Source organism: Pan troglodytes, chromosome 5 (assembly GCF_028858775.2).
Source record: "Pan troglodytes isolate AG18354 chromosome 5, NHGRI_mPanTro3-v2.0_pri, whole genome shotgun sequence".
Taxonomy (NCBI): Eukaryota; Metazoa; Chordata; class Mammalia; order Primates; family Hominidae; genus Pan; species Pan troglodytes.
In genome coordinates, this window is record NC_072403.2 from 47,520,959 (window position 1) to 47,546,099 (window position 25,141).

Sequence of the window (25,141 nt, forward strand, 5' to 3'; positions counted from 1 at the left end):
GGCCCAGTTCATGGAGACTGAGGGACTTTGCACTTTATTCTGAACTGATCGGTGGGCCCCGGGGAAGCTGGGCCTGGGCTTGGGTGCAGAGCCCACTTGGTGCTGTGCATATGTGTGTGTGTGAGAGTGTTGGGTGGGGGAACACCTTTGATCTCCCCTCATTTACCCTGGCTTCCTGGACAGGTCCTTCAGGAAGAGACAATAACAGGGCCGGGTCTAGGGTGAGGCATGTGAAACCTGGAGTGAATGAGGCACTTGGCTCAGGTTCAAAACTTAAGGGGGCATCAAAAAACTCAGTAATTAAGATAAAACAATATTTTCCTGCAATATATATAAAAATCCAAATTAATGCCAAAAAGTCTATGATAAACAAAATGCCAACATTTTAGATAAAGACAGGATCTGACCCTGAACTTGCATGATTAATTACCTTAATCCTGGTCCTGTTTCCAATAAAACTTTATTTACAAAACAAGGCAGCTGGCCCAAAGAACTGTAGTTTGCCCATTTGGTATATTAAAATATTGCCTTAAAATATTCCTTATCAGTCTGGGCACGGTGGCTCATGCCTGTAATCTCAGCACTTTGAGAGGCCAAGGCAGGCAGATCACTTGAGGTCAGGAGTTCCAGACCAGCCTGGCCAATATGGTAAAACCCCATCTCTACTAAAAATAAAAAAAATTAGCCAGGTGTGGTGGCAAGCACCTGTAGTCCCAGCTGCTTTAACCTGGGAAGTAGAGATTGTAATGAGCTGAGATCTCACCACCACACTCCAGCCTGGCGGACAGAGCAAAATCCTGCCTCCCCAAAAAAAATTCCTTATCTTGGCATCCCCAAAATCTTGCACACCAGGTGAGTGTCTCACTTACCTCACCCCAGTCCTGGTCCTGGGCCCCAGTGCTCATCCCTCCTGAGGCTGAGAGGCAAAGGGATTTCCCCAAAGAAATATAGTAGATGGTGGGTCTGGAATCTGAGCTCCCATGCCAGGCCTCCAGCCTGGCCATCATACCCTATCAGGCTCTGAACTGGAATGTTGATTTTAATGTGTTGATTTTTAAAAATTTTTATTCGAGTATAATAGTCATACAAACAAGTGCCTGCATCATAAATGTTCAGCTTGCTGCATCCTTACAAAATGAGCACACCTGTATAACCAGCATGTGGGATTAAATTTAAAGCATAATTTACATTTCCAACAAAACAGACATTAATACTGGGCCAGATTCAGAGGACTTTTGAGATCAAGCAGGCGACTTGGAATAGTAAGGCTCCGGGACTGAGCTGATGCAGAGTTTAGGGGCCCTGGATTGAGACTGAGAAAGCAGGGGGAGGGGTGCAGCACTGAGGTCTGGGGTTCAGGAGGGGGCCCTATACGCGGGAGGAAACGGAGAGAGACGGTGAGGATTGCCTTTGGAGGTGGGTGAGGCCCAGCGTGCGCGCCCAGGTAAGCAGGTAAGAATGCAGCAGCCTCCAGGCCCAGGCGCGGGCGCGTCCCGTCCGGGTGACTCAGCCCGTGCCAGGAAGGGGGAGTTGGCTCAGCTCTCCAGAGCTCCCGGACAGCAGCCGGATCCCGGCCGGCTCCTGGGGCACTAGGACAGACCCTCGCAGCTAGCAGCCCGGCCTGGGGGGCGGAACACTCTCTTCTTGTCCCGCCCCACCTTCCTCCGGGCCGCAACCACCCCAGCCCATCGCTGGGACGTGGCCGCGGGTGCCGAGAGCGCTGCCGGCGCCGTGGGGGCCATCCCGGTCCTGGCCCCGACGGCGCCCCAGGACCTGCGATAGCTGTAAGTAGCGACTATGGGGGCTAGGAGAGTCCAAGAAGTGGGGAGCTGGGACGCGCGGCCTCCTGCGTCCCAGCTCTCCACTTCCAGACCCGGCTGGACGCGGGACTAGAAAAGGTGGCCTGGTGCCGCTGCTGCCTTCCAGTGTGCTCACTGGCCCTCGTGGCGGGGAGCCCAGACGCGGCTCCTAGGCGGCCCTAGACAAGTATGGCCGAGACGCTGTCACCCCAGGGGGCTGCCCCACCTGAGCATCATCCCACGGGCCCGCCCAGCCCCACCTGGAGAGCCGCAGGCTCCAAAATCTTCCCCATTCTCGGGGACCAGGTTCCGGGGTCGCGCTGAGGGTCCCTGAACCCTCTCGGACTGCCTGGCAGCGGCTCCTTCCTACCACCACGGCTCACCATCCAGACGCGCCGCCCGGCTGGCCCCACCGGGAGAGGCTCCCTCCCTCCCCTTTCTCCCCGAACCCTCATCTTAGAAGCCCTCGGATTCAGTCTGGATCCCAAAGAAGGGCTGAATTCAGAGGACCTCTCTTTGCCCCCAAAGTCGGTTTTCTGACACACATTCCCACGCACAGCTGGTAGGGGGAGGAGGGTCGAGGATGCTCTGGGCTGCTGCGGCACAGGGCAGGCTGGTTGGTCACTAACCGGATTTCCCGGACAGACAACTCTGGCGCTGTGGACGGGTGGCCTGGGAGCCCAGATCCCTGTCCCTGGCTTAGGACCCCGGGAGGAGACCGAGGGGGTGGGTAAAACGTGACTGAGAAACTTGATCGCGCCCATCTTTGGGGCAAAGAGATTTGGAGGCCGCAATTATTCAGACAGTTCCACGAAGTGGTTGAGGTTTCTCTCTTTCTCCTGATTTTCCAGAAACTTTTGCAGAGTTTGGACAGGCAAAGGAAAACGTGCAGCCCGCGGATCTCCGGGCCTCAGAGAGCAGGGAGTTGGGGAGACTGAGGCCCCGCTCCGAGAGCGCGGAGGAAGCGCGCCCAGCCGGCTTCCTGTGGGGGCTCGGGCCTCGGGCGCCCCGCGGACAGACGTGTCCGGCTCCTGGCTGGGCCAAGCCCGGCGCGGGGGAGGGGACCCGCAGAGGGGCGACTGGGAAGGCGAGGAGGGGGCGGGGAGAGGGTGGGCCAGGGAAGAGGGGAGGGGAGAGGCGAGTAGGGGAGGAGCGAGGGGGGCTGGAGGGAGAAAAGGAAGAAGGAAGGGGCGAACGGCGTGAGCTGGCGCCGAAATGGGAGAAAGCAGCGAGTGAGAGGGGAGGGGGCGCCAGGCGAGCACCCGGGAGCCAGCGGGACCTGGGCAGGGGCGCCCGGAGCAGGCGCGCATGGCGGGGCCCGCGCGGGGATCCGGCTGGAAGAGAGCGTAGCGCGGCTCGCACGAGTGAGTGGACGTGGGAGGCGCGCATCTGCGGGGGAATCGCCCCCTGCCCGCCTCCGGCGCCGCCCGCTGAGCCCTGTTTTCCGCAGGTCCGGGGCCGATGTACCAGGTGAGCGGCCAGCGCCCTTCTGGCTGCGACGCGCCCTATGGAGCCCCCAGCGCAGCCCCGGGCCCAGGTAGGACCGGGAGTGGCGAGCGAAGCTGGACAGGGGCGGGTGGGCGGCTGAAGGGGCCGGTTATTAGTTCTCCTCTCCGTCCCCAGACGCGGGGAGACCGTTCCGGGGAGCTTGGTGGGGGTAGGGACGAAAAGTCTGGGTTTGAGGACTTGGTCCAAGGAGAGTAGGGGGCTGGGCGAGGGAGGCAGGGCCCTGAACAGAGGCTGCGGCTGCGCCAAGTTGGCTCCAACTCCCCGCAACTCCCGACACCAGACACACACACACACACACAAACACACACATACACTCCGCGGTGTCTGTCTGTCCGTCTGGGATTTGTGTCTCAACTGTTTCTGCCCAGTGTGTAAATATTTGTGGGGGCCTGGTGTGGGGGAGGGGGCGTTGTCTGAATCTTTCTCTACTGCCCTTCCCCCAGCCCAACCAGAGCCCAGCGCTTCCCGAAAACTTTTGTCTGCCGCGAGCGGCTGCAGGACCCAGCCCCTCCCCTCTTTCTTGCTATCCCTTCTCCCTCGCCTTCCTTCCCTCTCGTGCCGGCCAGCCCCCGCCGCCCCTGCCCTGTGCACACACACGCACCCCAACCCAGTGTCTTCAGCCCAAGTGAAATGCCCCGTCCCGCGCCTGGCGCCGTCTGTAACCTACCCGCGATTCCTGGGGGAGCCTCTCACGCCAAGGACGGTTTGTGACTCCGTGAAGGGGTTTGGAGTAGGGGCCTCGCCGGCCCTGGTTCTCAGTCCCTTCCCCTCACTGGCCAGGTGCCTAAGCCGAAGCTCCCAAATGGAAGTCCGGGTCAAGGAGAAGTCAGGAACCTCTGGGATGTGTTCAGGGCCAGGGGAACCGCGTGCAGGAGTGTGGACCCGGATTTCATCATTGGAATCTCCACTGTCTAAGTCGTTGCCTTCCTCCCCACCAGCGCCATTCCCCCTTTCCCCTCTTTGACTCTGAATAACGAAGGTCTGCTCCTGAACCTCTGACACGAGCTCCCTGCCTTGCCTTGGACAAGCTCCTTCCCTTCTCTGGCCTCAGCCTCCACATGCGCCCTCGAGGCCGGCCTGCCTGCCTGTTCTAAGAGGCCCCTCTCCACTCCCCACCTACTTGGTATGGACGCCTAGTTGTCTGTCTAGGACTCTGGTCCTCTAAACCAGAGTGAGGACAAGTGGAAGATGTCTGGCCAACAGCCAGCACATACATGAGGCCAGTGTGTCTACAGCCCATCTTGGCCAAGCCTCAAATTGCCTGCTGTCTCTGTGGGGCCCCTGCAACGGGGCCTTCTGCAGGATGAGCGCCTCCAAGAACTGGACTCCTTCAGCCCAGAGGGACAGCTGGGGGCAGGGCACTTGGAAGGGTCCTTCTCTGTGTCTGGGAACCTTCCCTGTCCTGCTGGGCCTCCCTCCTGCCTCCTCCCTTCCTCAGCCTCCTGCTCTCCCGTCCTCTTACTCTCTCCAGCTTTCTCCCTCCCCTTATCCATTTTCTCTGCTCTCCCTCCACTACCTCATTCCAAGATCCCCTTCCTTGTTGAAGCCACTCTCAGCTCCAGCAGCAAGAGGAGAGGGCTAACTGCACAGAACCGGGGCCAGCGTGGGCAACTGGGAGGGTTAAGCTCTGGGCTGTAACTTGAGGCCCCCCAGCACCCCAGCAGACCCCCTCCCCAGCCTGGGCTGGGCCAGACAATGCAGCTTTCATAACTCAAGGCTTCGCTCTGCCACCGCCTTGGGAGAATGAGCCTGCTGCCCAGGAAGCCCAAACCGCAGGAGACCCAGCCAAAACCCCACAGATGCCTGAATTTGAGACCAGAATCCCCCACGCTTTACTCCCTGAGTGCTGACAGAACAGCAAGGCCACAGCGCTGCCCCAGGGGCTCTGCTGGCAGGACAGCCAGGGAGCAAGTCGGTCCCCTCCCTCAGCCACCCCAGATGCAGACAGGGCACAAGCGGACTCAGGGCAGATCTGGTAGGGGCAGGTGGCCAAGCCCCCACACCTTTGGCTCTCCTAGTGGCCTCCTCCCCACCCACCCCTGAGAGCCCCAGGAGCCTGGCTCCCTAGCCCACAGGCACATTTTTGCCCAGCATTGGGGCGTCACATTCCTGTTCATGGCTCTAAATTGAATTTCCTGGGGATTTGGAGCCTTCAGACCTAAAATAAAACCAACTTGTCCCAGACTAACTGGCCAGCTCAGGCCCTCTTTAGTTTTCAGCTTGGTGGCCTGGGAGTGTGACCATTGGATTCGCATCAACCATGTGTGCATCAAAGGAGTCCACCCTCTCTGACTTTCTTGGGGTTCAGGTCCAGATGCCACCCCTAGTCTTCATTTCTTTCTCTTTCTCCTTCCCCTGACAGGGGCATTCCAAACTCCAGAAAGTACTCCCCAGTAGGCATTTGCCGAGTGCCCCCCTGGGGATGCAGAGATGAATATGGACACCACTCCAAGGGAGTGAGTTGGGAGGGCTGTAGTCTGGTTGAGAAGCCAGGATTTCACTAGCAAATTGTAATTAACAAGAGGGGACACTGGAGCTAAATTCTTAGCAACTGGGTCAGAGAAAGCTGTCTAGAGGAAGAGGTGAAGTTTGAGCTTGGTCCAGGATGAGTTGGGTTTGGAGAGTGGGAGGGGTAGGACCTTCTGGTCAACAGGAATAATATAAGCATGGGTGGACTGGTCAGAAGATCCGGCAGTGGCCCAGACCATGGGGAGGCCGGTCTGCCTGGAACACAGGATCCTGGTACATTGATAGATTGAAGGTCCAGACTGAGGCCTTGAATGCCAAGCCAAGGAAAGATTGAAGTGTGGGGTTCCAGCCACCACTCTCTGACCATATGAGGTTCTGGCCTTCCCTTTCCAGAGACGGTCAGAGTTCCAAGTGGGAAGCCCAGATCCACGGTCCACAAAGACAATGACAAGGGCTAAACTTAAGGCAGTAGGCCGTGGAGCTCTGGAACACAGGCCTCTCTCCACACCAGCCAGGGATCTTTTGGCTGAAACTCCCATGGGCACTGTGCAGGCTTGAAACCATCCCACCTGAAAGAGGTTCCCTCCTACTCCCTGTTGGTCCAGGACCACCCCTCAACTTGGTGGATGGCAAGCAGAGAGAACCCACAGAGTCCTTGCTGAGGGTGTGAGTCTCGGCCTTTCCTCTTGGGCTCATGGATTTAAACATGGCTCTCCCACTCCCATCTGGGGCGTCTTTCCAGAGCTCCAGGCATTTACCAGAATCTTACCCCGTGTTAGGAATGAGAGTGTATTGAAGCAAAGGGGCTGTTGCCTTTCCGTATCTCCCCTTTGTAGATAGCCACCCTTGAGAGAGGAGCACAGGGCTGGGGGCTTCTGCTCGGAGCCAGCATGTGTGGCACCCGGTGCAGATTAGAAAAAGGAACCCGCTTGGTCAGATGGAGCAGGTGCACAGTTGGGTGAGCAGATGGCACCTACTAGGAGGGCAAGGACTTCAGCCACATCCGCTCATCCCCTTGGCAGGCACCTTCTGCAGTACCTGAATTGCACATCCACACGGGGGGCCTCCTTCACCTTTGCTGGCCACCCCCTTGCCTCCTGCCCACCCCACACTTCCACCCTCCAGAAGTTTCTCCCCTGAGATGTTCTCCCCTCTGTGGCTGGACAGCGGTGTCTCTTGGTTACAGAATGGAAAAGTGGGCTCTTGGCGCCTCTGCCCCATCTGTTCCAAGCAGGAGCTGCTTCTCAGTCCACACCTAGGGGTCTGGGCCACCCGGGCAGTGTCTCCTCTGCAGACCAGGTCTTCCTGCAGCTGCTTCTTCCTTTTCCTTCTGCTTCCCTGTCTCTGGATATCTGGCACAGCTCCCTCTTCTGCCCTCCGTGCTGGTTTGCTGGGTCCCCTCTGTGGCCCCTCCTGGCTCCGGAGGTTCTCTGTCCCTCTGTGTGTCTCCAGGTCAGGATTATTGGACTTGGTTTTCTTTCCTTCCTCATTTTTCCTCCACGGTCTGATGCCTGGTAGGCTTCCTGCGGGATGGGCCTCCTCGGGCCTTGGTCTGCACTCTGTAATTTCCTGTTCCCACCAGATCCAAGGTCACCAGCCCTGTAGGTGACTGTCAGGAGAGGCTGCCCAGAGAGCGGAGACGCTTTGGGTAAGGCAGGTGGAGATGTGAACTCCAGGCTCCTTAAACCCTCTTCCTTGCCTTCTTCCCTCTCTAACACTGCGGGGAGGAGGGGGAGCAGGGCAGGGAGCAGAAGTCCTGGCTCTCTCTACCATAGGACTCACAGTGTCACCTCTGTGAGCCCTGGTGACCTCAGCAGGAAGCCTGGGAAGTGACCACAAGGCCTGTCATGCCCCGCTATCATTCTAGGCTTCCCAGCCTCAACACCACCCCGCAGCATGTGGCTTCCTTGCTCGCTCTGTAGCGGCTCACTCGGGGGTCTTGATTCCTGCTGCTCTTCTCAAAACTCCCCCTGTGTGCTGCTGATTGGTCAAGACTCAGTGTGAGTATTGCCTGCCCCAGGAAGCCTGCTTGACACACTCACCCATCTGGGCTAGGTGCCCGTCTTCTGTGCTTCCACCATTCTTCCAGATGCCCCAGTGTAACTCTTGCACCTCTGGGTATGTAAGAGCCACCGGCCCACCTCTCCCCTAACCGAGAACTCCGAGGCCGTGAGCTGGTCTTTCTCACTCGGGTATACCCAATACTTGTCATATTGCTGGGTGCCTCGTAGGTGCTTAATAAATGTTAAACCACACAGCACAGGAAGGAAGGAAGGAAGGAGGGAAGGAAGAAAGGAAGGAAGGAGGGAAGGAGGGAAGGAAGGAAGGAGGGAGGGAGGGAGGGAGGGAGGGAAGGAGGGAAGGAAGGAAGGGGAAAGGTCAGAAGCCAAACTACTCATTAAAAAAAAAGAGAGAGAGAGAAAGGAGGGAGGAAGGAAAGAAGAGAGGAAGGGAAGGAGGGAAGAGTAGTAGGGCTGTGGGTGAAAGGCTCGCGAACAACCCCCTGATGAGCATTTTCTTTCCTCCTTGAAACCCTGTGGCATGAGATTAGGACTGCCCTTTCCATGCAAAGTAACCCAACTCTGATAATTTGCCAGGCTGGTAACTGGTGAATGTAGGGCTTGGATCTTCTGCTCCTCACTCAGATCTTTCTGTCTCATTACACCCTGTGGGAGAGTCAGGTCCCCCAGTTCAGGGCCCAGGGCCATAGCAAGATGCCTCTGGGGGCCAGGGTCCGGAGCTAGGCAGGCCCCTGGTTTCCTGGAAATTAGGACCCTGAGCCTCCCTTTTCCTGGCAACTTGGTCTTAGCCTTCAAGAGCCATATCCGAGCTGGTGTAGACCAGGCTCAGGGCTAGGAGAGGCACCATCTAGCACCAGCGTCTCCACTTGCCTGCTCCCCCTTGTCAAAATCCTCTGATCGTCCAAAAGCTATTTGATTTCCCAATGATTAACCCAGCTATGAGGGGAGCTCTCAACAGGCCCAAAGAGCAGATGGAGCTGGAAGGAACCCACCCCTGCCTCCGTGGAGCCATGGGCCCCGGGAAGGGTTCCCAGCAAATAACTCTCCTGCCCTGCACAAATCCTAGGAGCGCCAGCCCTCCCTCCCCATTGCCCCAGCTCCTGTCTCCAGGCAAGCCCTGTGGTTTTTCCCTGGGCAGGTGACAGCATGCCTGCTGGGCCTGCCGCCCTCTGTGCTTCCCACATGGGGCCTCTGGGGTGTCCATTCCCCTGGCTGTGGGGGACCAGACCCCTTGGAACAAGGGTCATGAAGGTCACTGAGAGTCATGGCCACAGAGGGCTGTGCTCTGGGCCCAGGGAGGCAGCTGGGCCACAGGATCTTCTCCTCAGCATGCTTCCAACTCCCATCCCCCAGGCCTGCATGCCCAAGCCTCCACTGATCCCTCTAATTACCTCCCTCCTCTCTTCTTTGATCTCTCATCTCCCTCTCTTTGCCTCTCTCCCCCACCCCCACTCTCTCCCTCTCTGTGTCAACCCCTCACTATTCTCTGTGATTGATTCCATTTCAATTCCCAAGACTACCCTGTGTCTCTCTGTGTCTCTGTCTCTGCATGGACCTCTTTCTGGTCTCTCTGTGGGGTGTGTACTCTTTGGGCTTCCCTGCTGTTTCTCATCATCTCCCTGTCTGCCCATGTCCCCCTCTGTGTCACTCTGCCTCTTCCCGTGTTCCCCTCTGTGTCACCCTGCCTCTCCCCGTGTCCCCCTCTGTGTCATCCTGCCTCTCCTTGTGTCCCCCTCTGTGTCACCGTGCCTCTCCCTGCGCTTTTTTGGCCTTTGCATCTCTGAGTCTCTTGTTTCTGTGTCTCCTTGCTCCTTCTCCCAACATGATATTTGGGGAGGGGGCAGGTAGAAGGCCACCCTCTTTAGACCCCTGTCCTTCCAACTAACTGCATAGGCTGAAGTCTGATGAGAGGCCCAGGCTGCACCCTACACCCTTTCATTGCCACAGCCTGGGCCCGCCCCTGACCCCTGGCTGAGTGTGTGGAAGCTGGGACCCCTTTCTTCCTCCCTCCCTCACCTCCCATCCCCCGTCCCTTCTTCCCCCTGAGCCTAGGGGCCCTAGTCCTGCAGGCTGGGGAGCTGTGGGTTTGAAGGTGGCTCCATTTCTGCCTCCTGCCGCCCCTGCACAGTGCCACTGTAATTACATGTGGCTGCGGTTCACCTCTTCCCCAGTGCTCCGGACGGCTCCTTGTCCTCCTCCTGACTGTAGCCCCTCCCTGCTTCTCACCCCCAGGTTCCTCTGACTCCTCTACCATCATCCTCTCTGACCCAGTTTCTCCCCTGTCTCCCTCCGTGCTCTGTATCACACAGTGCTACCTTCTCTGTCGCCTCTGCCCCTGCCCCATCTCTATCTTTCTCTCCATTACTGACTTCCGTGCTATTGCTGCGTCTCACTCCCGTCTCAGGCTGTCTGTCACTGGGTCACTGTGGATCCCTTTTCCGTGCCCAATCTCTCGCAGTCCGATGCTCTATCTCCCTTTACCTCTACCTCTCACTGTCCCTTTGATTCTCCCTGTCACTCTCGATGCCTGTCCCTATCTCTCCGTTGCTGACCGTCCGTCTGTTCTCCCCTGTGTTGTGTTTCTGCCTCCTCTCCCTACTTCTCTTTATATTCTGCCATCTCTGCCCCTCCCGACACCACATGCACACGTGCACACACTCAAATGCATGCACACCCTTGCTCACTCCCAGATTGTGGTTTGGGAGCTTTCTATTTTGGAGCCCGGTGCTGTTGTCAGCTAGAGTAAGGGCTGCATAACTGATGCAGACAGACAAAGAATGAGGGTTCAGTGGGCATGCTGGGCTGTGGGGCGGGGCCCACGGCTGGGCAAACAGGAAGGCCCCAGGAAAATGGACCTCAGTCATCTGCTTTTTTCCTAGCCCAGACCCTATCCCTCCTTCCTGGGCTGGAGGTAGTAACAGGATCCACTCACCCTGCGGAGGCAGCACCAGAGGAGGGCTCCCTGGAGGAGGCGGCAACCCCCATGCCCCAAGGCAATGGCCCTGGCATCCCCCAGGCCCTGGACAGCACTGACCTCGACGTCCCCACAGAAGCTGTGACATGTGAGTCCTAGGGGGCCAGGAGGTTGGATGGCAGCATGTAGGGTTGCACTAGGGAACTCAACCCAAATGGGTTGGCAAAAATGGGTGCACCCGCTTGGCCAGAACCTTGAGTGTGGCAGCACAGGCAGCAGAAAGGGGAAGGGCACTGTCACTGTGCTTTCTGTCAAGGGGAAGACCTCCACTGCAAAGTGACTAGGAAGCAGGGAGTGTGGGCAGGCTCCAGGCAAAATGGCTCAGGACAGAGAGCATGCGGCTACCTGGAGAGAGGCACCCCCTGCCTCAGGAAGAGAGCTACGGGGCTGGGGTCGGGCAGGGAGCCAGGGCCTGATGCATCTCCATCCTTCCGGGAATCAGGGGTAAAAGGAAGAAGCCCCCAGTTGCTCTAGGGCGAAAAGAACAAAATTCAGCTCCATTCCCAGGCCTGGCTCGAGTTCTCCAAGGAGGTCCTGGGGGGAGGGAGAGAATTTTCCACCTTCACCCTCAAGAACAGGAGAAGCAACAGCTGGGATCATTTTATAACTAACGAAGATTTGCCCACATCTTTAGACACATTTTTACTTCCAACTTTCTTTCCCTGAGTGGGCTCACTTGCACTCCTAATCAGTCTGCAATGAGGCAGCAGGATGGCTACTCGAAGCCCATTTTAGAGATGAGGAAACAGGCACAGAGAATGGCCCACCCGGGTCCCAAGCTGGGAAACTCAGGTCTCCCGGCCCAACACTCTTTGCAGTGCCTGCCTGCATGCCCAGCTGGCATGACTGAGCTGGGAGCCTCCTCCAGCCAGGGCATCTGGGGCTAAGCTGGACTCCCTGGAAGTCAGGCTTACTAATCCCACTAGTGCACGGCCCTCGGTCTCCTCCAGCACACCCACTAGCAGAATTGAGAGAAAGAGGTCAGCACCTTGGCAGTGGAGGAGGGGGTCTGGTGGGAATGGGACAGACACTCCTGTGTCTGTGAGCCCTGAGTGTTTGCTCTGTGACTCAGCCCCCACGGCCATGGCCACAGACAAGCTCTGTGTCTGTCCACATCGCCCAGATCCTTCAGCTCACCGCACACTCCCGCCCTCTGGTCACTGTGCCCATGTTTAGGCAGAAGGGCAAGGGGCACTAAAGCTGGCCAAGGACTTGGCCCAGTCACCCTGTGTGGGGCCAAGAGGTGGGGGCCTGATGATTCAGGCCTGGCCACTTCCCATAGCCTTAACCCTGTTTACCCAGATGCAGGCACCAGCCACACCTCTTGCTGGAGGCTCCCAGCATGGAGCCTCTCCAGAACCCTGCTTCCCACCCTCCCCCGATCCCCCACCTTGTCCTCAGTTCCTTTCTCCCAATCTTCATGCCCTCCCCACTCCACTTCCCAGCTAGAGGACCTTTGGCAAGTTTTCCCCTCTCTGGGCCTCTGTTTTCTCATCTGTGAAATGGGGCCAGTAGTAGATCTATTGCGGTGCCTAAAGAAGCTGCTCCACCTACTCACGCCTGTAATCCCAGCACTCTGGGAGGCTGAGGCGGGCGGATCACGAGGTCAGGAGATCGAGACCATCCTGGCTAACACGGTGAAACCCCATCCCTACTAAAAAATACAAAAAATTAGCCGGGCGTGGTGGCGGGCGCATGTAGTCCCTAGCTACTCGGGAGGCTGAGGCAGGAGAATGGTGTGAACCCAGGAGGCGGATGTTGCAGGGAGCCGAGATTGCGCCACTGCACTCTGCCCTGGGCATGGAGCTAGACTCCGTCTCAAAAAAAAAAAAAAAAAAAAAAAAGAAGCTGCTCCACCTAAAGCTTCTAGCACTGTGCCTGGTACATAACACCAGTTATGAAGGTAGTGATTGTCATGGTAGTAGCAGCTTATTCCTCAGTCGCTTGTCTCCCAGCCTCTGCCCCCATGCTGGCCTCTGCCCTCTGAGCCCCAGCTCCTAATCTCTAACACTTGCTAGCTGTGTGACCTTGGGCAACTTACTGTACCTCTCTGACACTTGCTAGCTGTGTGACCTTGGGCAACTTACTGTACCTCTACCTCTCCGGGACTCAGTTTCCTCATTAGTAAAAGAAGACTAGCAATACTGAGGGGATCCGTGAGCAGCAAGTACTTAGAAGGGCTGGCGTGCAGGAAGCAGGCAGTGTGCAATGTTGTGACTGCTGCCATCACTGGAAGACCCGGCCTCTTCAGCCAAGGGAGGCACCGAGGCCACCCTCCCCTCTCCTTGGGCTCCAGGGCCCCCAAGACATCTCCTACACATTTCACATACACAGACCAGGCCTGGAGGGAGATGGGGATCCAGATCCCAGCTCCTGAGGGACTGAAGTGCCCCACATTTACAGAGGGTCCTTGGGGCCACAGGGTCCTGCCCAGGAGTCAGGACCCCTGCACAGCTGAGGGGCCCCAGAGCTCTCAGTGACCCCTCTTCAGTCCCTCCTCACTCCCCTCACCATACACACCTCCCCTCATCTCTTGAGAGCAGAACTGAGCCAGCTGGTTCTCACCCAGAACTGAACATCCCTGAGAGAGGAGCAGGAAGGAATTCGGGGTTTGGGGGGTCTCCAGGGTCACCTTGCCTGTACCCCATTGATAAAGCTGAAGTCTGGTCCCTCAGCCTGCAATGGGGACCCAGGGGTCCTGGCTTCAGGGGTCTCCCCACTGCCCTTCTTCTTGCCTTCTTCCCTCCCTCCTCTCCCAGACCCCTCTGCCAGCTGCCCATAGAGGCAGGATGGGGTTGGGGGTGCGGAGGGCAGAGGCTTGAGTGGAGGCACCAGGAGGAAGGAGCAGGAGGTAGAGGGGCTGCAGTGAGGAGCCCCTGGATTCCAGAGCCAGGCGTTCATCTCCAAACAGATGTTTCCAATAAATCACCCAGTGCGCCAAGGGCAATAACAGCTGGGGGCTTGGCAGAGGCCAAGGTGAAGATTAACTGCTTCACTGCTGCGCTCCCAACCCGAGCCAAACCACCGCTCTTCCCCAGCACTGCCACTGCCACCACTCTGCCAAAACCCCAGGATGACAAGAGCAGGAGAATGGACTTTGTGTGAGGAACAAAGGAGAGGTCCAGGGCTCCGAGCCCCTGCCCTTATACATCTGTCATTTCTGGACTGAGCACTGAACTGAGAGTCAGGAGCTAGGCCCAACTCAATTTCATGGCATGGCTCTGGACTAGTCATTTCTTCTCTCTGGGCCTCAGTTTCCCCACCTGCAGGATACAGGTCTGGCTGGGTGCTTTGGGGTGTATGTAAGAATGCAGCAGGCAGGATTCGAGCATAGCTCTGGGGGCTGAATGACCCCCACCCTTTTCCCATCACACTTTCTCTTCATCTCCCCAGGCCAGCCTCAGGGGAACCCCTTGGGCTGCACCCCACTTCTGCCGAATGGCTCTGGCCACCCCTCAGAGCTGGGCGGCACCAGACGGGCGGGGAATGGTGCCCTGGGTGGCCCCAAGGCCCACCGGAAGTTGCAGACACACCCATCTCTCGCCAGCCAGGGCAGCAAGAAGAGTAAGAGCAGCAGCAAATCCACCACCTCCCAGATCCCCCTCCAGGCACAGGAAGGTAAGCACCCATCCCATCTCTCCCTGGGAGAGGCCTCCAAAGCTGGGTTCCTCGAAGCATGACGCATGGGCCCACTGGAGCACCTTCACCAGGCTGTTGCTTAGAAATGCAGGATCTCAGCCTCCTTCCACGCCTACTGGATTGGAATCTCTGGTGGAGCTTAACAAGCCCTGCAGGGAACCTGACGCATGACCAAATCTTAGAACCTTGCAAAGTACACCTGTTGGGTAAAGGTGTACCTGCCTTCTCAAGGCCACCTCCCCACCACCCCCCAAACCCCTCCCCATCCCTGCTTTCCCAGAGTTGCTGTGACAAGGAACGGAGCCACCTGGGTTGATCCATCTTAAGCCACTCTGTTTCTGGAAACAGAAATTTTCTGTTAAGGGAGGAAAAAAGAAAATGTAGCAGAATAAAATGGTGCCAGGGCAGGGCTGCAAGGTGCAGTAGGAGGTCAGAGGATCCAGACACCCAGCCAGCCGATGCGCCTACAACACAAAGATCCTCTGCAGGGCCACAGGGGCAGCCAGTCCCCTCCTCATCAGCCATCAATTGAACATGGCCAACAGCTGCCTGAGCTCAGTGATGGCCTGACCTTTACCTCAGAATGTTCCAGTGATTCCTGTCCATGTGAAGGGACCCTGGCCTGGGCATCTGCAAAACACACTTGCACATAACATGCTCAGAAACCTTCCCACTCTGCAAAGCAGATTCTGCCCAACAGTCTTTTTCCTTTTTTTTTTTTTTTGAGATGGAGTCTCGCTCTGTCGCCCAGGCTGGAGCGCAGTGGCGCAATCTTGGCTCACTGCAACCTCCTTCTCCCGGGTTCAAGCGATTCTTCTGTCTCAGCCTCCTGAGTAGCTGGAACTACAGGCGCGTCCCACCACGCCCAGCTAATTTTTGTATTTTTAGTAGAGACAGGATTTCGCCATATTGGCCAGCTTGGTCTCGAACTCCTGACCTCAGGTGATCCACCCGCCTCGGCCTCCCAAAGTTCTGGGATTACCGGCGTGAGCCACCGAGCCCAGTCCCAACAGTCTTATTTATGAAGGAGCCATTTATTCATTTAAAATGTCCTGGCCAGGCGCGTTGGCTCACATCTGTAATCCCAGCACTTTGGGATCCACCGAGGCAGGTGAATCACCTGAGGTCAGGAGTTCAAGACCAGCCTTGCCTAAATGGTGAAACCCTGTCTCTACTAAAAATACAAAAAATTAGCCAGGCGTGGCGGTGGGCGCCTGTAATCCCAGCTACTCCGGAGGCGGAGGTTGCAGTGAGCCAAGATCGTGCCCGAGATTGCACTCCAGCCTGGGCAACAAGAGCAAAACTTTGTCTCAAAGAAAAATAAAATGAAATGTCCTAGGCACCTGCTATGTGCTGGATACCTGGTTCATGACCTCATAAAGCTCTCATGAGAGACGTAGATAGGTAATCGCCATACAATGTGATAAGTGCAATGATAAACTCACGCAGAGGATTACACAAACACAGGGGGACCACTCACACCAGCCCAGAAATCTGGGGAGGGAATCCTGGGAAGGCTTGGAGGCGATGTCTGAACATGCCTTAAAAGACCAGAAGGAGGCTCCAGCCAGGAGAGCATGAGCACAGAGCTGAGAAGTGACCAGTGTGGCTGGAGGGTGAACTGCCAAAGGTGAGACTCCTGGCAGGCAGGGGTCCTGGGAGGTCCTTACCAACCAGGCAGTGAGCCTAGACTATCTGGAGAGCAGTAGGGAGCCACTGAAGGGTTTTAAACAAGGTGGTGACCTCATTAGATTTACATTAGAAGATAACTACCCTATCCAGTTTGGAGAGAGATCACAAGACCCTAGTTCCCTCCACACAGGAATGCAGGAGAACAGGGTTAGACCCTCCACAGCACAGTGAACCTCCCAGGGGGCCCCCTGGCCAGGAGAGCTGCACGCTCTGCCCCATGGCCTGGCCCCAGCACACGGAGGGCTGCAGGACGTGGGTTCTAGAGCCAGCAGCCTGGATTCAAGTCCTAGCTCCACCACCTCCCAGCTGGTGCCCAGCGCAGCTTCATGCATTTCTATTCCATTCACTGAGCACCTCTATGTGTCTGGCGCTGTTCTAGGGACTTGTAATCTTTCATTGAACAAAATGGGCAAAGATGCCTGCCCTGCTGGAGCTTACATATCCGGTAGAAGGAGATGACAATGAATATGAGGAAACCGTGTAGTACAGTGGGAGGCGATGTCCTCTGAGGGAAGAAGAAGGCAGTCAGGTAGGGCCAGGCAGGGAGTGTGAGGCAGAGCCAGCCGGTTGCGGTATTGAAGTGGGTGGTGGAAGGCCTCGGTGAGAGAGGCATTTGGGCAAAGAAGGAGATGAGGGACTCAGCCAAGCACGTGCCTGTGGCAAGATTGTTCCAGGCAGAGGAATCAGCGCCTGCATGGCCAAGGAGCAGCCAGGAGGCTGGCGTGGCCAGAGCAGAGTGATCTGGAGGAGAAGAGTGGGAGAAGAGAACTAAGAGGGCACAGGGACCACACTACAGGGGGCCTCAGAGGCCACTTCAAAGATTTCAGCTTTTATCTCAAGCGACATGTGAACCATGGGAGGGGTCTGAGCAGAGGAGGGCCAGGATCCAACAGGTATTTCTAAAGGATCCCTCTGGCTGTGGTGTGGAGTGGAGATGCCAGGTGGCAGTGGTCAAAGGGAGACCCGTAAGCAGGCTGTCGAAGGTGTCCAGGTGAGAGATGAGCCAGGTGGTAGGATTCTGGGTGCAGACTTAACTACTCTCCCTCTCTTTTTTTTTTTTTTTTTTTTTTGAGAGAGAGTCCAGCTCTTGTTGCCCAGGCTGGAGTGCAATGGTGTGATCTCGGCTCACTACTACAGCCTCTACCTCCTGGGTTCAAGCGATTCTCCTGCCTCAGCCTCCCGAGTAGCTGGGATTATAGGTGCATGCCACCACGCCCAGCTAATTTTTTGTATTTTTAATAGAGATGGGATTTCGCCATGTTGGCCAGGCTGGTCTCGAACTCCTAACCTCAGGTGATCCGCCCACCTCGGCCTCCCAAAGAGCTGGGATTACAGGCATGAGCCACTGGGCCCGGCCGACTTCTCTTAACCTCAGTCTCTTCATCTGTAGAGTGGGGCTAGTAAAGGCCCCTGCCTCATAGAGTCATTGGAGGCCTAAATGAATGTAATTCATGCACAGCACTCAGAACAGTGCCAAGAACATGTATCACTCCATATGTTGGTTAAACAAATAAACAGAGGGTGGCTAAGAGCAAGGATGATCCAGACTGCCCGCTCCGATGTGCTTAACTGTCTGTGCCTCGGGGTCATCACCTAGAAAATGGAGCTGTGGGGACGGATTCGTGAGCTTCAGGCACACAGTGAACACTCAGCGTCCCTGCTGCTGCCGCTGCCACGGGCCCCCACACCCCCGGCTATTTCACACACGCTCATCCCTCCCCTCTCACCCCTCCCCCTCTCCACCGCCACCCTGCAGACTGCTGTGTCCACTGCATCCTGTCCTGCCTGTTCTGCGAGTTCCTGACGCTGTGCAACATCGTCCTGGACTGCGCCACCTGCGGCTCCTGCAGCTCGGAGGACTCGTGCCTCTGCTGCTGCTGCTGTGGCTCTGGCGAGTGTGCCGACTGCGACCTGCCCTGCGACCTGGACTGCGGCATCCTGGATGCCTGCTGCGAGTCCGCGGACTGCCTGGAGATCTGCATGGAGTGCTGTGGGCTCTGCTTCTCCTCCTGAGCCTCTGTCGGGGGCTAAGCCAGCCTGGCGCCCCTGCAGATTCCAGCAGGGTCCCTCTGAGTGGGGCCAGGCCCAGGACTGTCACACAAGGCTTGAGAAGCCCCCTCTCCTACCCACCCATGTCCTCTCAGAACCCCAGCCTTGAAAATAGTGGGGGGCACTCAGAGGGGCCACCTCCTCAGCCGTGGGTGGTGGGCCCATGGCAGAGAAGCCTGAACTCTTTACTGGGTTACCAGATTCATACATTGCTGAGGACCTGACAGGACAACCTAGGGGCAGGGCTGGGGTGGGGGCCGCAGGGGGCAGCCAGGGCTGCGGAACACTGTGAAAGTTACTTGGGGAGGGTGGGCCGGTGGGGCCGTAGCTCTCTACCTCTCCCTGCTCCTGGTGCCTGCCTCTCTCCTCCACCCCAGGCTTAGAGGACAGAAAAATGTGAAAAGAGACGCCCCACCCACCCTCAGCCAGCCCTCTCCAGTCTCCTTTCCTAGGCTTTTGTGGGGGCCTAACCCACGCAGTGACCCCAGAGGGCAGGGCTAGGAGAGAGCCTGGGGTGGGGCGGGAGGGGGAACAGTATGGAAAAGACTGGAAGGGGAAAGGAAGGGAAGGGAGGGAGGGAGGGTCTGTTCTATCTGTTGCTGTAAATAAAGATATTTGTCCATCTCAGATTTCCTCAGGACTCATGACTAATTGCCATGGACCCTGACTCTCAAAAGCAAACGCCCCCTACCACCCCTAAAAAGCACCCACATGGACGAGGCTGCCCTGCCTTCTGGGGGCCCTGCCTCTTCTGCTTTCTTACCCCAGAAACTGCCCTGCCCTTCACGTTCCCCTCCCTTCTTCATGTTTCCCACTAAGGGAAGAAGGTTAAGGGGGTGCTGTCTCCCACCATTATTTCCCTCTTCCCACCAAGGGGAGGGGAAGCCCAGAGGGAAGAGTTAACCTTGGCATGGAATTAATTAACAGCAGATGTGTTCGGTTTTTGATTAATTAATCTCCTGCTGACTTCAGCTTCTCCAGCTCTTCCCCATGAAGTCGCTCCAAGGCATAGGTGATGCCCATGACAGTGCCAGAGGGGTGCCTGGGAGGGGGCTACTCCAGGCCTGGGGCAGCCCAGACTTGCCCCTGGGCTTCACTGGAGGCCCAGTGGGGGTCACACACCCAGCCTCAGGCATCCCCCTATTGCCAGGCGTCTGAGAAAGAAGGAAGCCTTGTCAGGACTGCATGGGCCCCTACGGCCATCTGTGGGGCGGCCTTGGAGTGCAGAGGGAATGGCCTGAGAAGCAATGGCGGCTGTGAGGACCGCAGGGCCACACTGGGGGCAGCTGGACCAGCACCCCCCACACATATCCTGGACCTGGAGGAGGCCAGGAGAGGTCCAAGGGGCATGAGAGGCTCTGAGACAGTTAGGGCAACTTGGAGAACACTCAGCTGATGAAGGCCTTGAGACGGGGGCTGCAGGGGTATTAGTGGGCACTGCTTCCAGGAATGAAGGCTTGGAGTGGTTCCGAGGGATTCTGGAAGGAAGGAGTGGGGACTGGGGAAAAGGGCCAGATGAAATCCAAACTCTCTTAAGGAATGTCACAGGAGGGAGCAGCCTATGGCCTTGGGAGTGGGTTTCATTGCAGCAGGAGGAGGAGGTTCTAACAGGCAATGCAAACTAGCCCCCTACCCCCTCCCCACTCCATCCCCATGCACACACGCCTCACCACCATCTTCAAGGTTTTCTGACCTCTGAGAGCACACAAGAAATGCAGGACACAGAGAGGAAGGGACCTGCCTGGGGTCATACAATCAAGCCGGTAGAGGGTCCCCGAGGCACCCCCAGCACTCATGTATCTATTTGTGCGTATTTTTATATATTTTCTTAGTTATTGCCTACCCAAGGTACGGAAGGTTTGAAAGTCTGATCTGTGCACACACAAGCATTTACATGTATGTGTTTTCTTTTTTTACGAAGATGTGAGGATCCTGTACACACTGTACTGTACCCTGTTTTTCCCACCTGGCCATGTCTTGGGGAGCTTCCTTCCCAGCACACGGAGAGCTGTCTGAGTTGCCCTGGATGGATGCGCCACAGTCCAGGGACCCCCAGCTCTGCTTAATCCGCTCTCAAGCGCTTTGGTACAAACCAGGCTGAGCGAGGCACACCCTTTTGCATGAATGAGCTGTATCGGCAGAATGTTCGTGAATGTGGGATTGCTGGACCTACCATTGACAGGACTGCCCGGCTTTCCTCTGTGAGGGTGTTCCAGCCTCGGCTCACTCAGCCTCGGGGGCATCCACTTCTCCCACTGCCCTCGAGAGACAACGGTGGGAGGGTTTCCCATTCAGTCCTCAAGGCTGGGGTCTGAAGGGCGTTAGGGAGGCCAGATCAGGGGGTGAAGGGGCTCCTGACCAGCTCGATATCTGGTCCAGGTGGGCAGGAAGGCCTGCTCCTGGCCCTCCCTGCTCCGCAGGGCTGTGGCAGGAAGAGGCGCCTCTGCAATCCAAACAGCGATTTCCTGCTGCAGGCTCCAGGCTGTTTTCTTTAGGACAGTGGCTGAAACCCTAGAGGCTAAGCTGGGTTGGGGCGGGACAGGGGAAGGATTTAGCCAGCCCCCCAGCACAGACACACACACACACACACTCACACACACACACACACTCTTCACACCTGTATGTACACACACATACACTCACACAGACTTTCCATACAGTCACGTACTCACATACATTCCGCAGGCTCATGCATTCCATCACCCGCACCACACACACACTCACACCACATCTACCCACACACAGACACACACTCACACATTTCACAGCCTGCAGCCGCCGCCACCCCTGGCCAGCCTGAGGCTGGGCTGTGGAGACTCATGCCTATCCATTCAAGCTTCGTCCCACACCTGCCCTGCCTTCCTCACCTCCCTGTCTTTGCCCAGGTGGCCCTCATCCCTGCCGGGCAGCAAATGGCAAAAGCCCTGGCTCTGGGCCCTTCCCTCTCCTCATGGTCTACCACAGGCTCCCAGGCTCTGCTTTCCAATGACTGGGCTGAGCCAGGAGACAATTTTAGGCCTGGCTGTGCTGTGGGCCCCGGGGAAGAGGCCCTTTCCTCCCCAGGCCTTAGTTCCCTGTGTGTACGACGGAAGAGTGGGTAGACTGCAGCCGTAATGGTGGCCACAGTGTCCAGGGAACACCTGCCTCTCTCCAGTCTTCTTTCATCTTTGGAGCAGCAGATCAGGCCACTTTTGCCTGGGAGACATCTTAAGAGGCCACCCCGCCCCCTGGGTTGTCTAAACCAAGGCAAGCACCCCCTGCTTGTGGGAGAGAAGGTGGTGAGGCCAAGTTTAGCCATCTGTGGCTAGTACTGTCCATGACCACTCAGTGATCTTGTGCGCCAAACCTAAGAGGGGTGGCCCCACGGCAGAGCAAGTAGCTGAGCCAGGGGCTGGTTTGTGAGGGGAGGGCAATCAGCCGGACCCCTCTGCCTCCATAGTCTCCATCAGCTTCTCCCTGTATTTGGAACTTTAACTGGCATAGCCTGTTCTCATACTCAGAGCGGGGCAAACTGAGCTTCAGGCCCCGTGGCCTCCATGGCTCCAGAGCTGCCAGGACAGAACACCGCTAAGCAGTTCTGACACTGGGCTGAGCAGGTCCACCCCTGCCCCGTGCCATCACCCTCAACAGCTTCACCTGCTCCCCAGGGTGATGGTCCAGTTGTGGGGGCTGGGGCTGGTCTCTGGGGTTTTCAGGCCAACTGCTGCACACAATCCCAGGGCTGAGCAGGGGGCAGCGGGACTCCACTTGTTGACCGAGCTGGAAAACAGCTTAGTCGTCCTTGGGGCTGGCCCTGGGCAAAGAGAGGTGAGGGAGAAGCAGGGACAGGAGGCTCAGGCCACAGTGGGGGAGTAGCGGGTCATGGGGACAGAGCTCACAGAGCCGGTCCCTTGTCATCTCTGTGCAGATGCTCCTCTGTGCTCTGACTTTCCTAGGCTGGTGAGGACACACGGTATGGGATGGCACCCGCAGTCACAGCCCTTTCATCACCTCAGCCTCCTCTGGAGAAAAGCCATCTCCCAGCCCTTCCTTGCCTCTCACCTGGTTTCACCGCTTTTCCCCAGGCCGTAGCCACCGTCCCATTCACAATCCCTGCCATCTCTGGGTCTGCTTCTTTCTGGGTGCGGGGCACATTTCCTCCTACTGCAGACAGATACATGTGGAGTGGGAAGGGGTAGACACACGGTCCACCTGGCACCATCTCAGTTCTACTGCCTTGGGGCCACATAGCAAAGGCCAGGGAGGCACTCTGATTGGCCCCGCACATCAGCAGGTTCATCCCTGAGCCAATCACGGTGCCAGGGGACGGAGGGCTGCGGCTGGCCAGGCCTCGTCGTGTGCTGCCTCTGTGGCCTGGGAGAGTGGGCTACTTGGCCACCCCTCCAGACCCTGATAGAATCAAGGAAGGGAAACCTCCCAAAGAGGTAGGGGTGTTATAAGAAAAACGAGGGGAAAGCTAACAGATTAAAACAACAGAAGTTACCGTGGGGTCAGACTACCGTGGGTGGTACAGAGAAGTCCCTGAGTAGAGGAGACCCAGCTGGAAACCTAAGTTGTCGAGTGCAGCTCAGCACATTTGACTGGAGAAGAGAAGGCAAGAATGGCCTTCAAGTACCTGGAGCTTGAGGAGGAGAATGCGGCTTATGTTCAGCCTCCAGCAGGTTGGGGTAAGACCGAGAAGCAGACATAACAGAAAGAGCATTATTGACAGGGCGGCAGAAAGGACAGATGGTGGAGAGTTTTTACAGGTGGCCCCACAATTCCTTCTAACTCAGATCTTCCATAGTTAACAACATAGACTGCGGCCATCTGATAAGAGAGAAACACAGGATTGAAGGTAGTCGGGGAGATGGAGTAAGATGAAGAAAAGCAGACAGAGACAAGGAGGCAGACAGGAGGGTGCGGACAAAGTAAGGCCCTTGGAGACGGAAAGGTGAAGCAGCAGGCTGCAGGCACACAGCCCCCGGCCCCTCCCAAGGTCGCCCGCTGTGGGCTGTGGGGGCAGTGGTGCCCCTTAGCCCGGGTCCCTCCCAGGCATGGAGCCTCCGCAGAGCTGGGCAGCTCAGCATTAATTAGGACCTGGCTAATGGCTCGGAAGATTGGCCAGTTCTAGGGATGCTGATGAATAGAGACCGCGCTGAGATTTATTCCTAATTATCTCATTTGTCTCCCCCCATTACTCTTTATGGCTGGGATTTATGGGACCATTAGGGGGGCCCAGCCAGGCCAGGACGAGTGTGAGCCTCGAGATGCTTCATGATAATAACAATAACAATGGTCCTCTTGGCCCGGATTAATGGAGGACTTACCTTCTTGCCCTCCCCATCCCCTATTCTTGGGACCCCAGACACTAGCTGCCCCCATGTTCCTCTCCCGTCCAGGACCCCTGCCCCTCAGCCACCTGTGGAGTTCAAGCCTGTGCCCCCCTCTGCCTCCCGCTCTACCCCAAGGGTTCAAGGTAGTAGTGGGAGGACCTGATTTCAAAGGTGGTAACACCTCTGGGACAAGGCTTGTATCAATATTGATGTGTTCGGCAGCAAGCAGCAAAGAACCCAAATAAATATGGCCTCAACTATAAGGACATTTATTGTCTCCTTAACTAGAAATGCAGAAGTGGGTGAGCCCTGAGCTGATCAGGAAACTCCAAGACACCATCAAGGATCCTGGCTTCCAACCTTCTGCTCCGTCATGCCCAGAATGTGGTCCATGGCTCCCCTCCTAGTCACAAAATGGCTACTGCAGCCCCAAGCATTGTGTCTTTACACATGGCATCCCTCGAGAACAAAAAGGGCAGGTGGGCTGGGTGCGGTGGCTCATGCCTGTAATCCTAGCACTTTGGGAGGCCGAGGCAGGTGGATTGCCTGAGCTCAGGAGTTCGAGACCAGCCTAGGCAACATGGTGAAACCCCATCTCTACTAAAAATACAAAAAATTAGCTGGGCATGGTGGTGCATGCCTGTAATCCCAGCTACTTGGGATGCTGAGGTACAAGACTCCCTTGAACCCGGCGGAGGTTGCAGTGAGCCGAGATCACACCACTGTACTCCAGCCTGGGCAACAAGCGAGACTCTGTCTCAAAAAAAAAAAAAAAAAAGGCAGATGGAAGAGGGGGCCTTCTCCTTCCTCACCTTTTACCAGAGCAGGGAGGGAACGATTTCCAGAAGCCCCAACAGGCTTCTACTTACATCTTTGCCCCACTGGATCATATTCCATCTTAGGTTGGACTCCTCCAGAAGCTGACTCTAGACAAGAATTGAAGTGCAAATAATTTGCTTAGGAGGGGGTTCCAGGAAACACCAGTAGGGGAGTGAAGAGTGTTATCAAGCTGGTTACCACTGTGGGCAACTGGACACGTGCTTCTGAGGGAACTGCGATATTTACACAGCAAACCCATGGTTGCCGGTTGGGGACCGTTCCCAGCAGGGAGTGTTCTCCAGCGCTCCTAGCCTGCTGGGCTGTGGAAGAAAAGCCCCCAGAGGCAGAAGGGGGCCAGGGTGCCCCTCCCTGAGAAGGACCAGTGACCAGGCAGGCATTGGCAGAACCTGCCCTCACCCACCAAGGGGAGTGATGATTGATGGCCAGACAAACCCAACTCACTGCTGGGCAGGGAGAAAGGGGGCTACCTTTGGGGACTCAGCCCCAGGGTCTGCCACAGAGCCCCTCCCCACCTCCTCTCCCTTGGACTCTACTACCCGGGCCAGCCACAGGGGATGAGCTTCAGTGTGAGGTGAACGTGGGAACAAACCACATAGAGAAGGTGAGTTTCAGCCCCTGTCCTGTTTAGAAGGTTCGTGTCAGAGCCCTCTTCAAGAAGATTCCTGGAAGCCACTGTGTGAAAGTTCTGCGAGCTTCCCATTAGCCAGAACTTAGTCACATGGCCACGTTCAGCTGCAAAGGAGGTGTATTAGTCCATTCTCACACTGCTATGAAGAAATACCCGAGACTGGGTAATTTATAAAGAAAAGATTTTTGAAGGGTAATTGACTCACA

The 25,141-nt window shown here is 56.8% G+C and overlaps 1 protein-coding gene across 4 annotated transcripts; it reads left to right on the plus strand.

The window, feature by feature from the left end:
• Positions 1–1,594: 1,594 nt before the first annotated feature.
• MDFI (MyoD family inhibitor) lies at positions 1,595–18,780 on the plus strand. Of its 4 annotated transcripts, none has more exons than XM_009451234.5 (5): positions 1,595–1,784; positions 3,250–3,336; positions 10,683–10,860; positions 14,166–14,390; positions 17,860–18,718. In XM_009451234.5, exons 2-5 carry the CDS (start codon positions 3,307–3,309, stop codon positions 18,114–18,116), a joined length of 690 nt encoding a protein of 229 aa, XP_009449509.1. In that variant the 5' UTR covers positions 1,595–1,784; positions 3,250–3,306; the 3' UTR covers positions 18,117–18,718. The 4 variants fall into 4 exon arrangements, with proteins under 4 accessions (XP_009449509.1, XP_009449506.1, XP_009449507.1 ...); XM_009451231.5 differs by having other exon boundaries at positions 1,599–1,784; positions 10,678–10,860; positions 17,860–18,780; XM_009451232.5 differs by lacking the exon at positions 1,595–1,784 and adding an exon at positions 2,946–3,163 and having other exon boundaries at positions 17,860–18,717.
• The last annotated feature ends 6,361 nt before the right edge of the window (positions 18,781–25,141 follow it).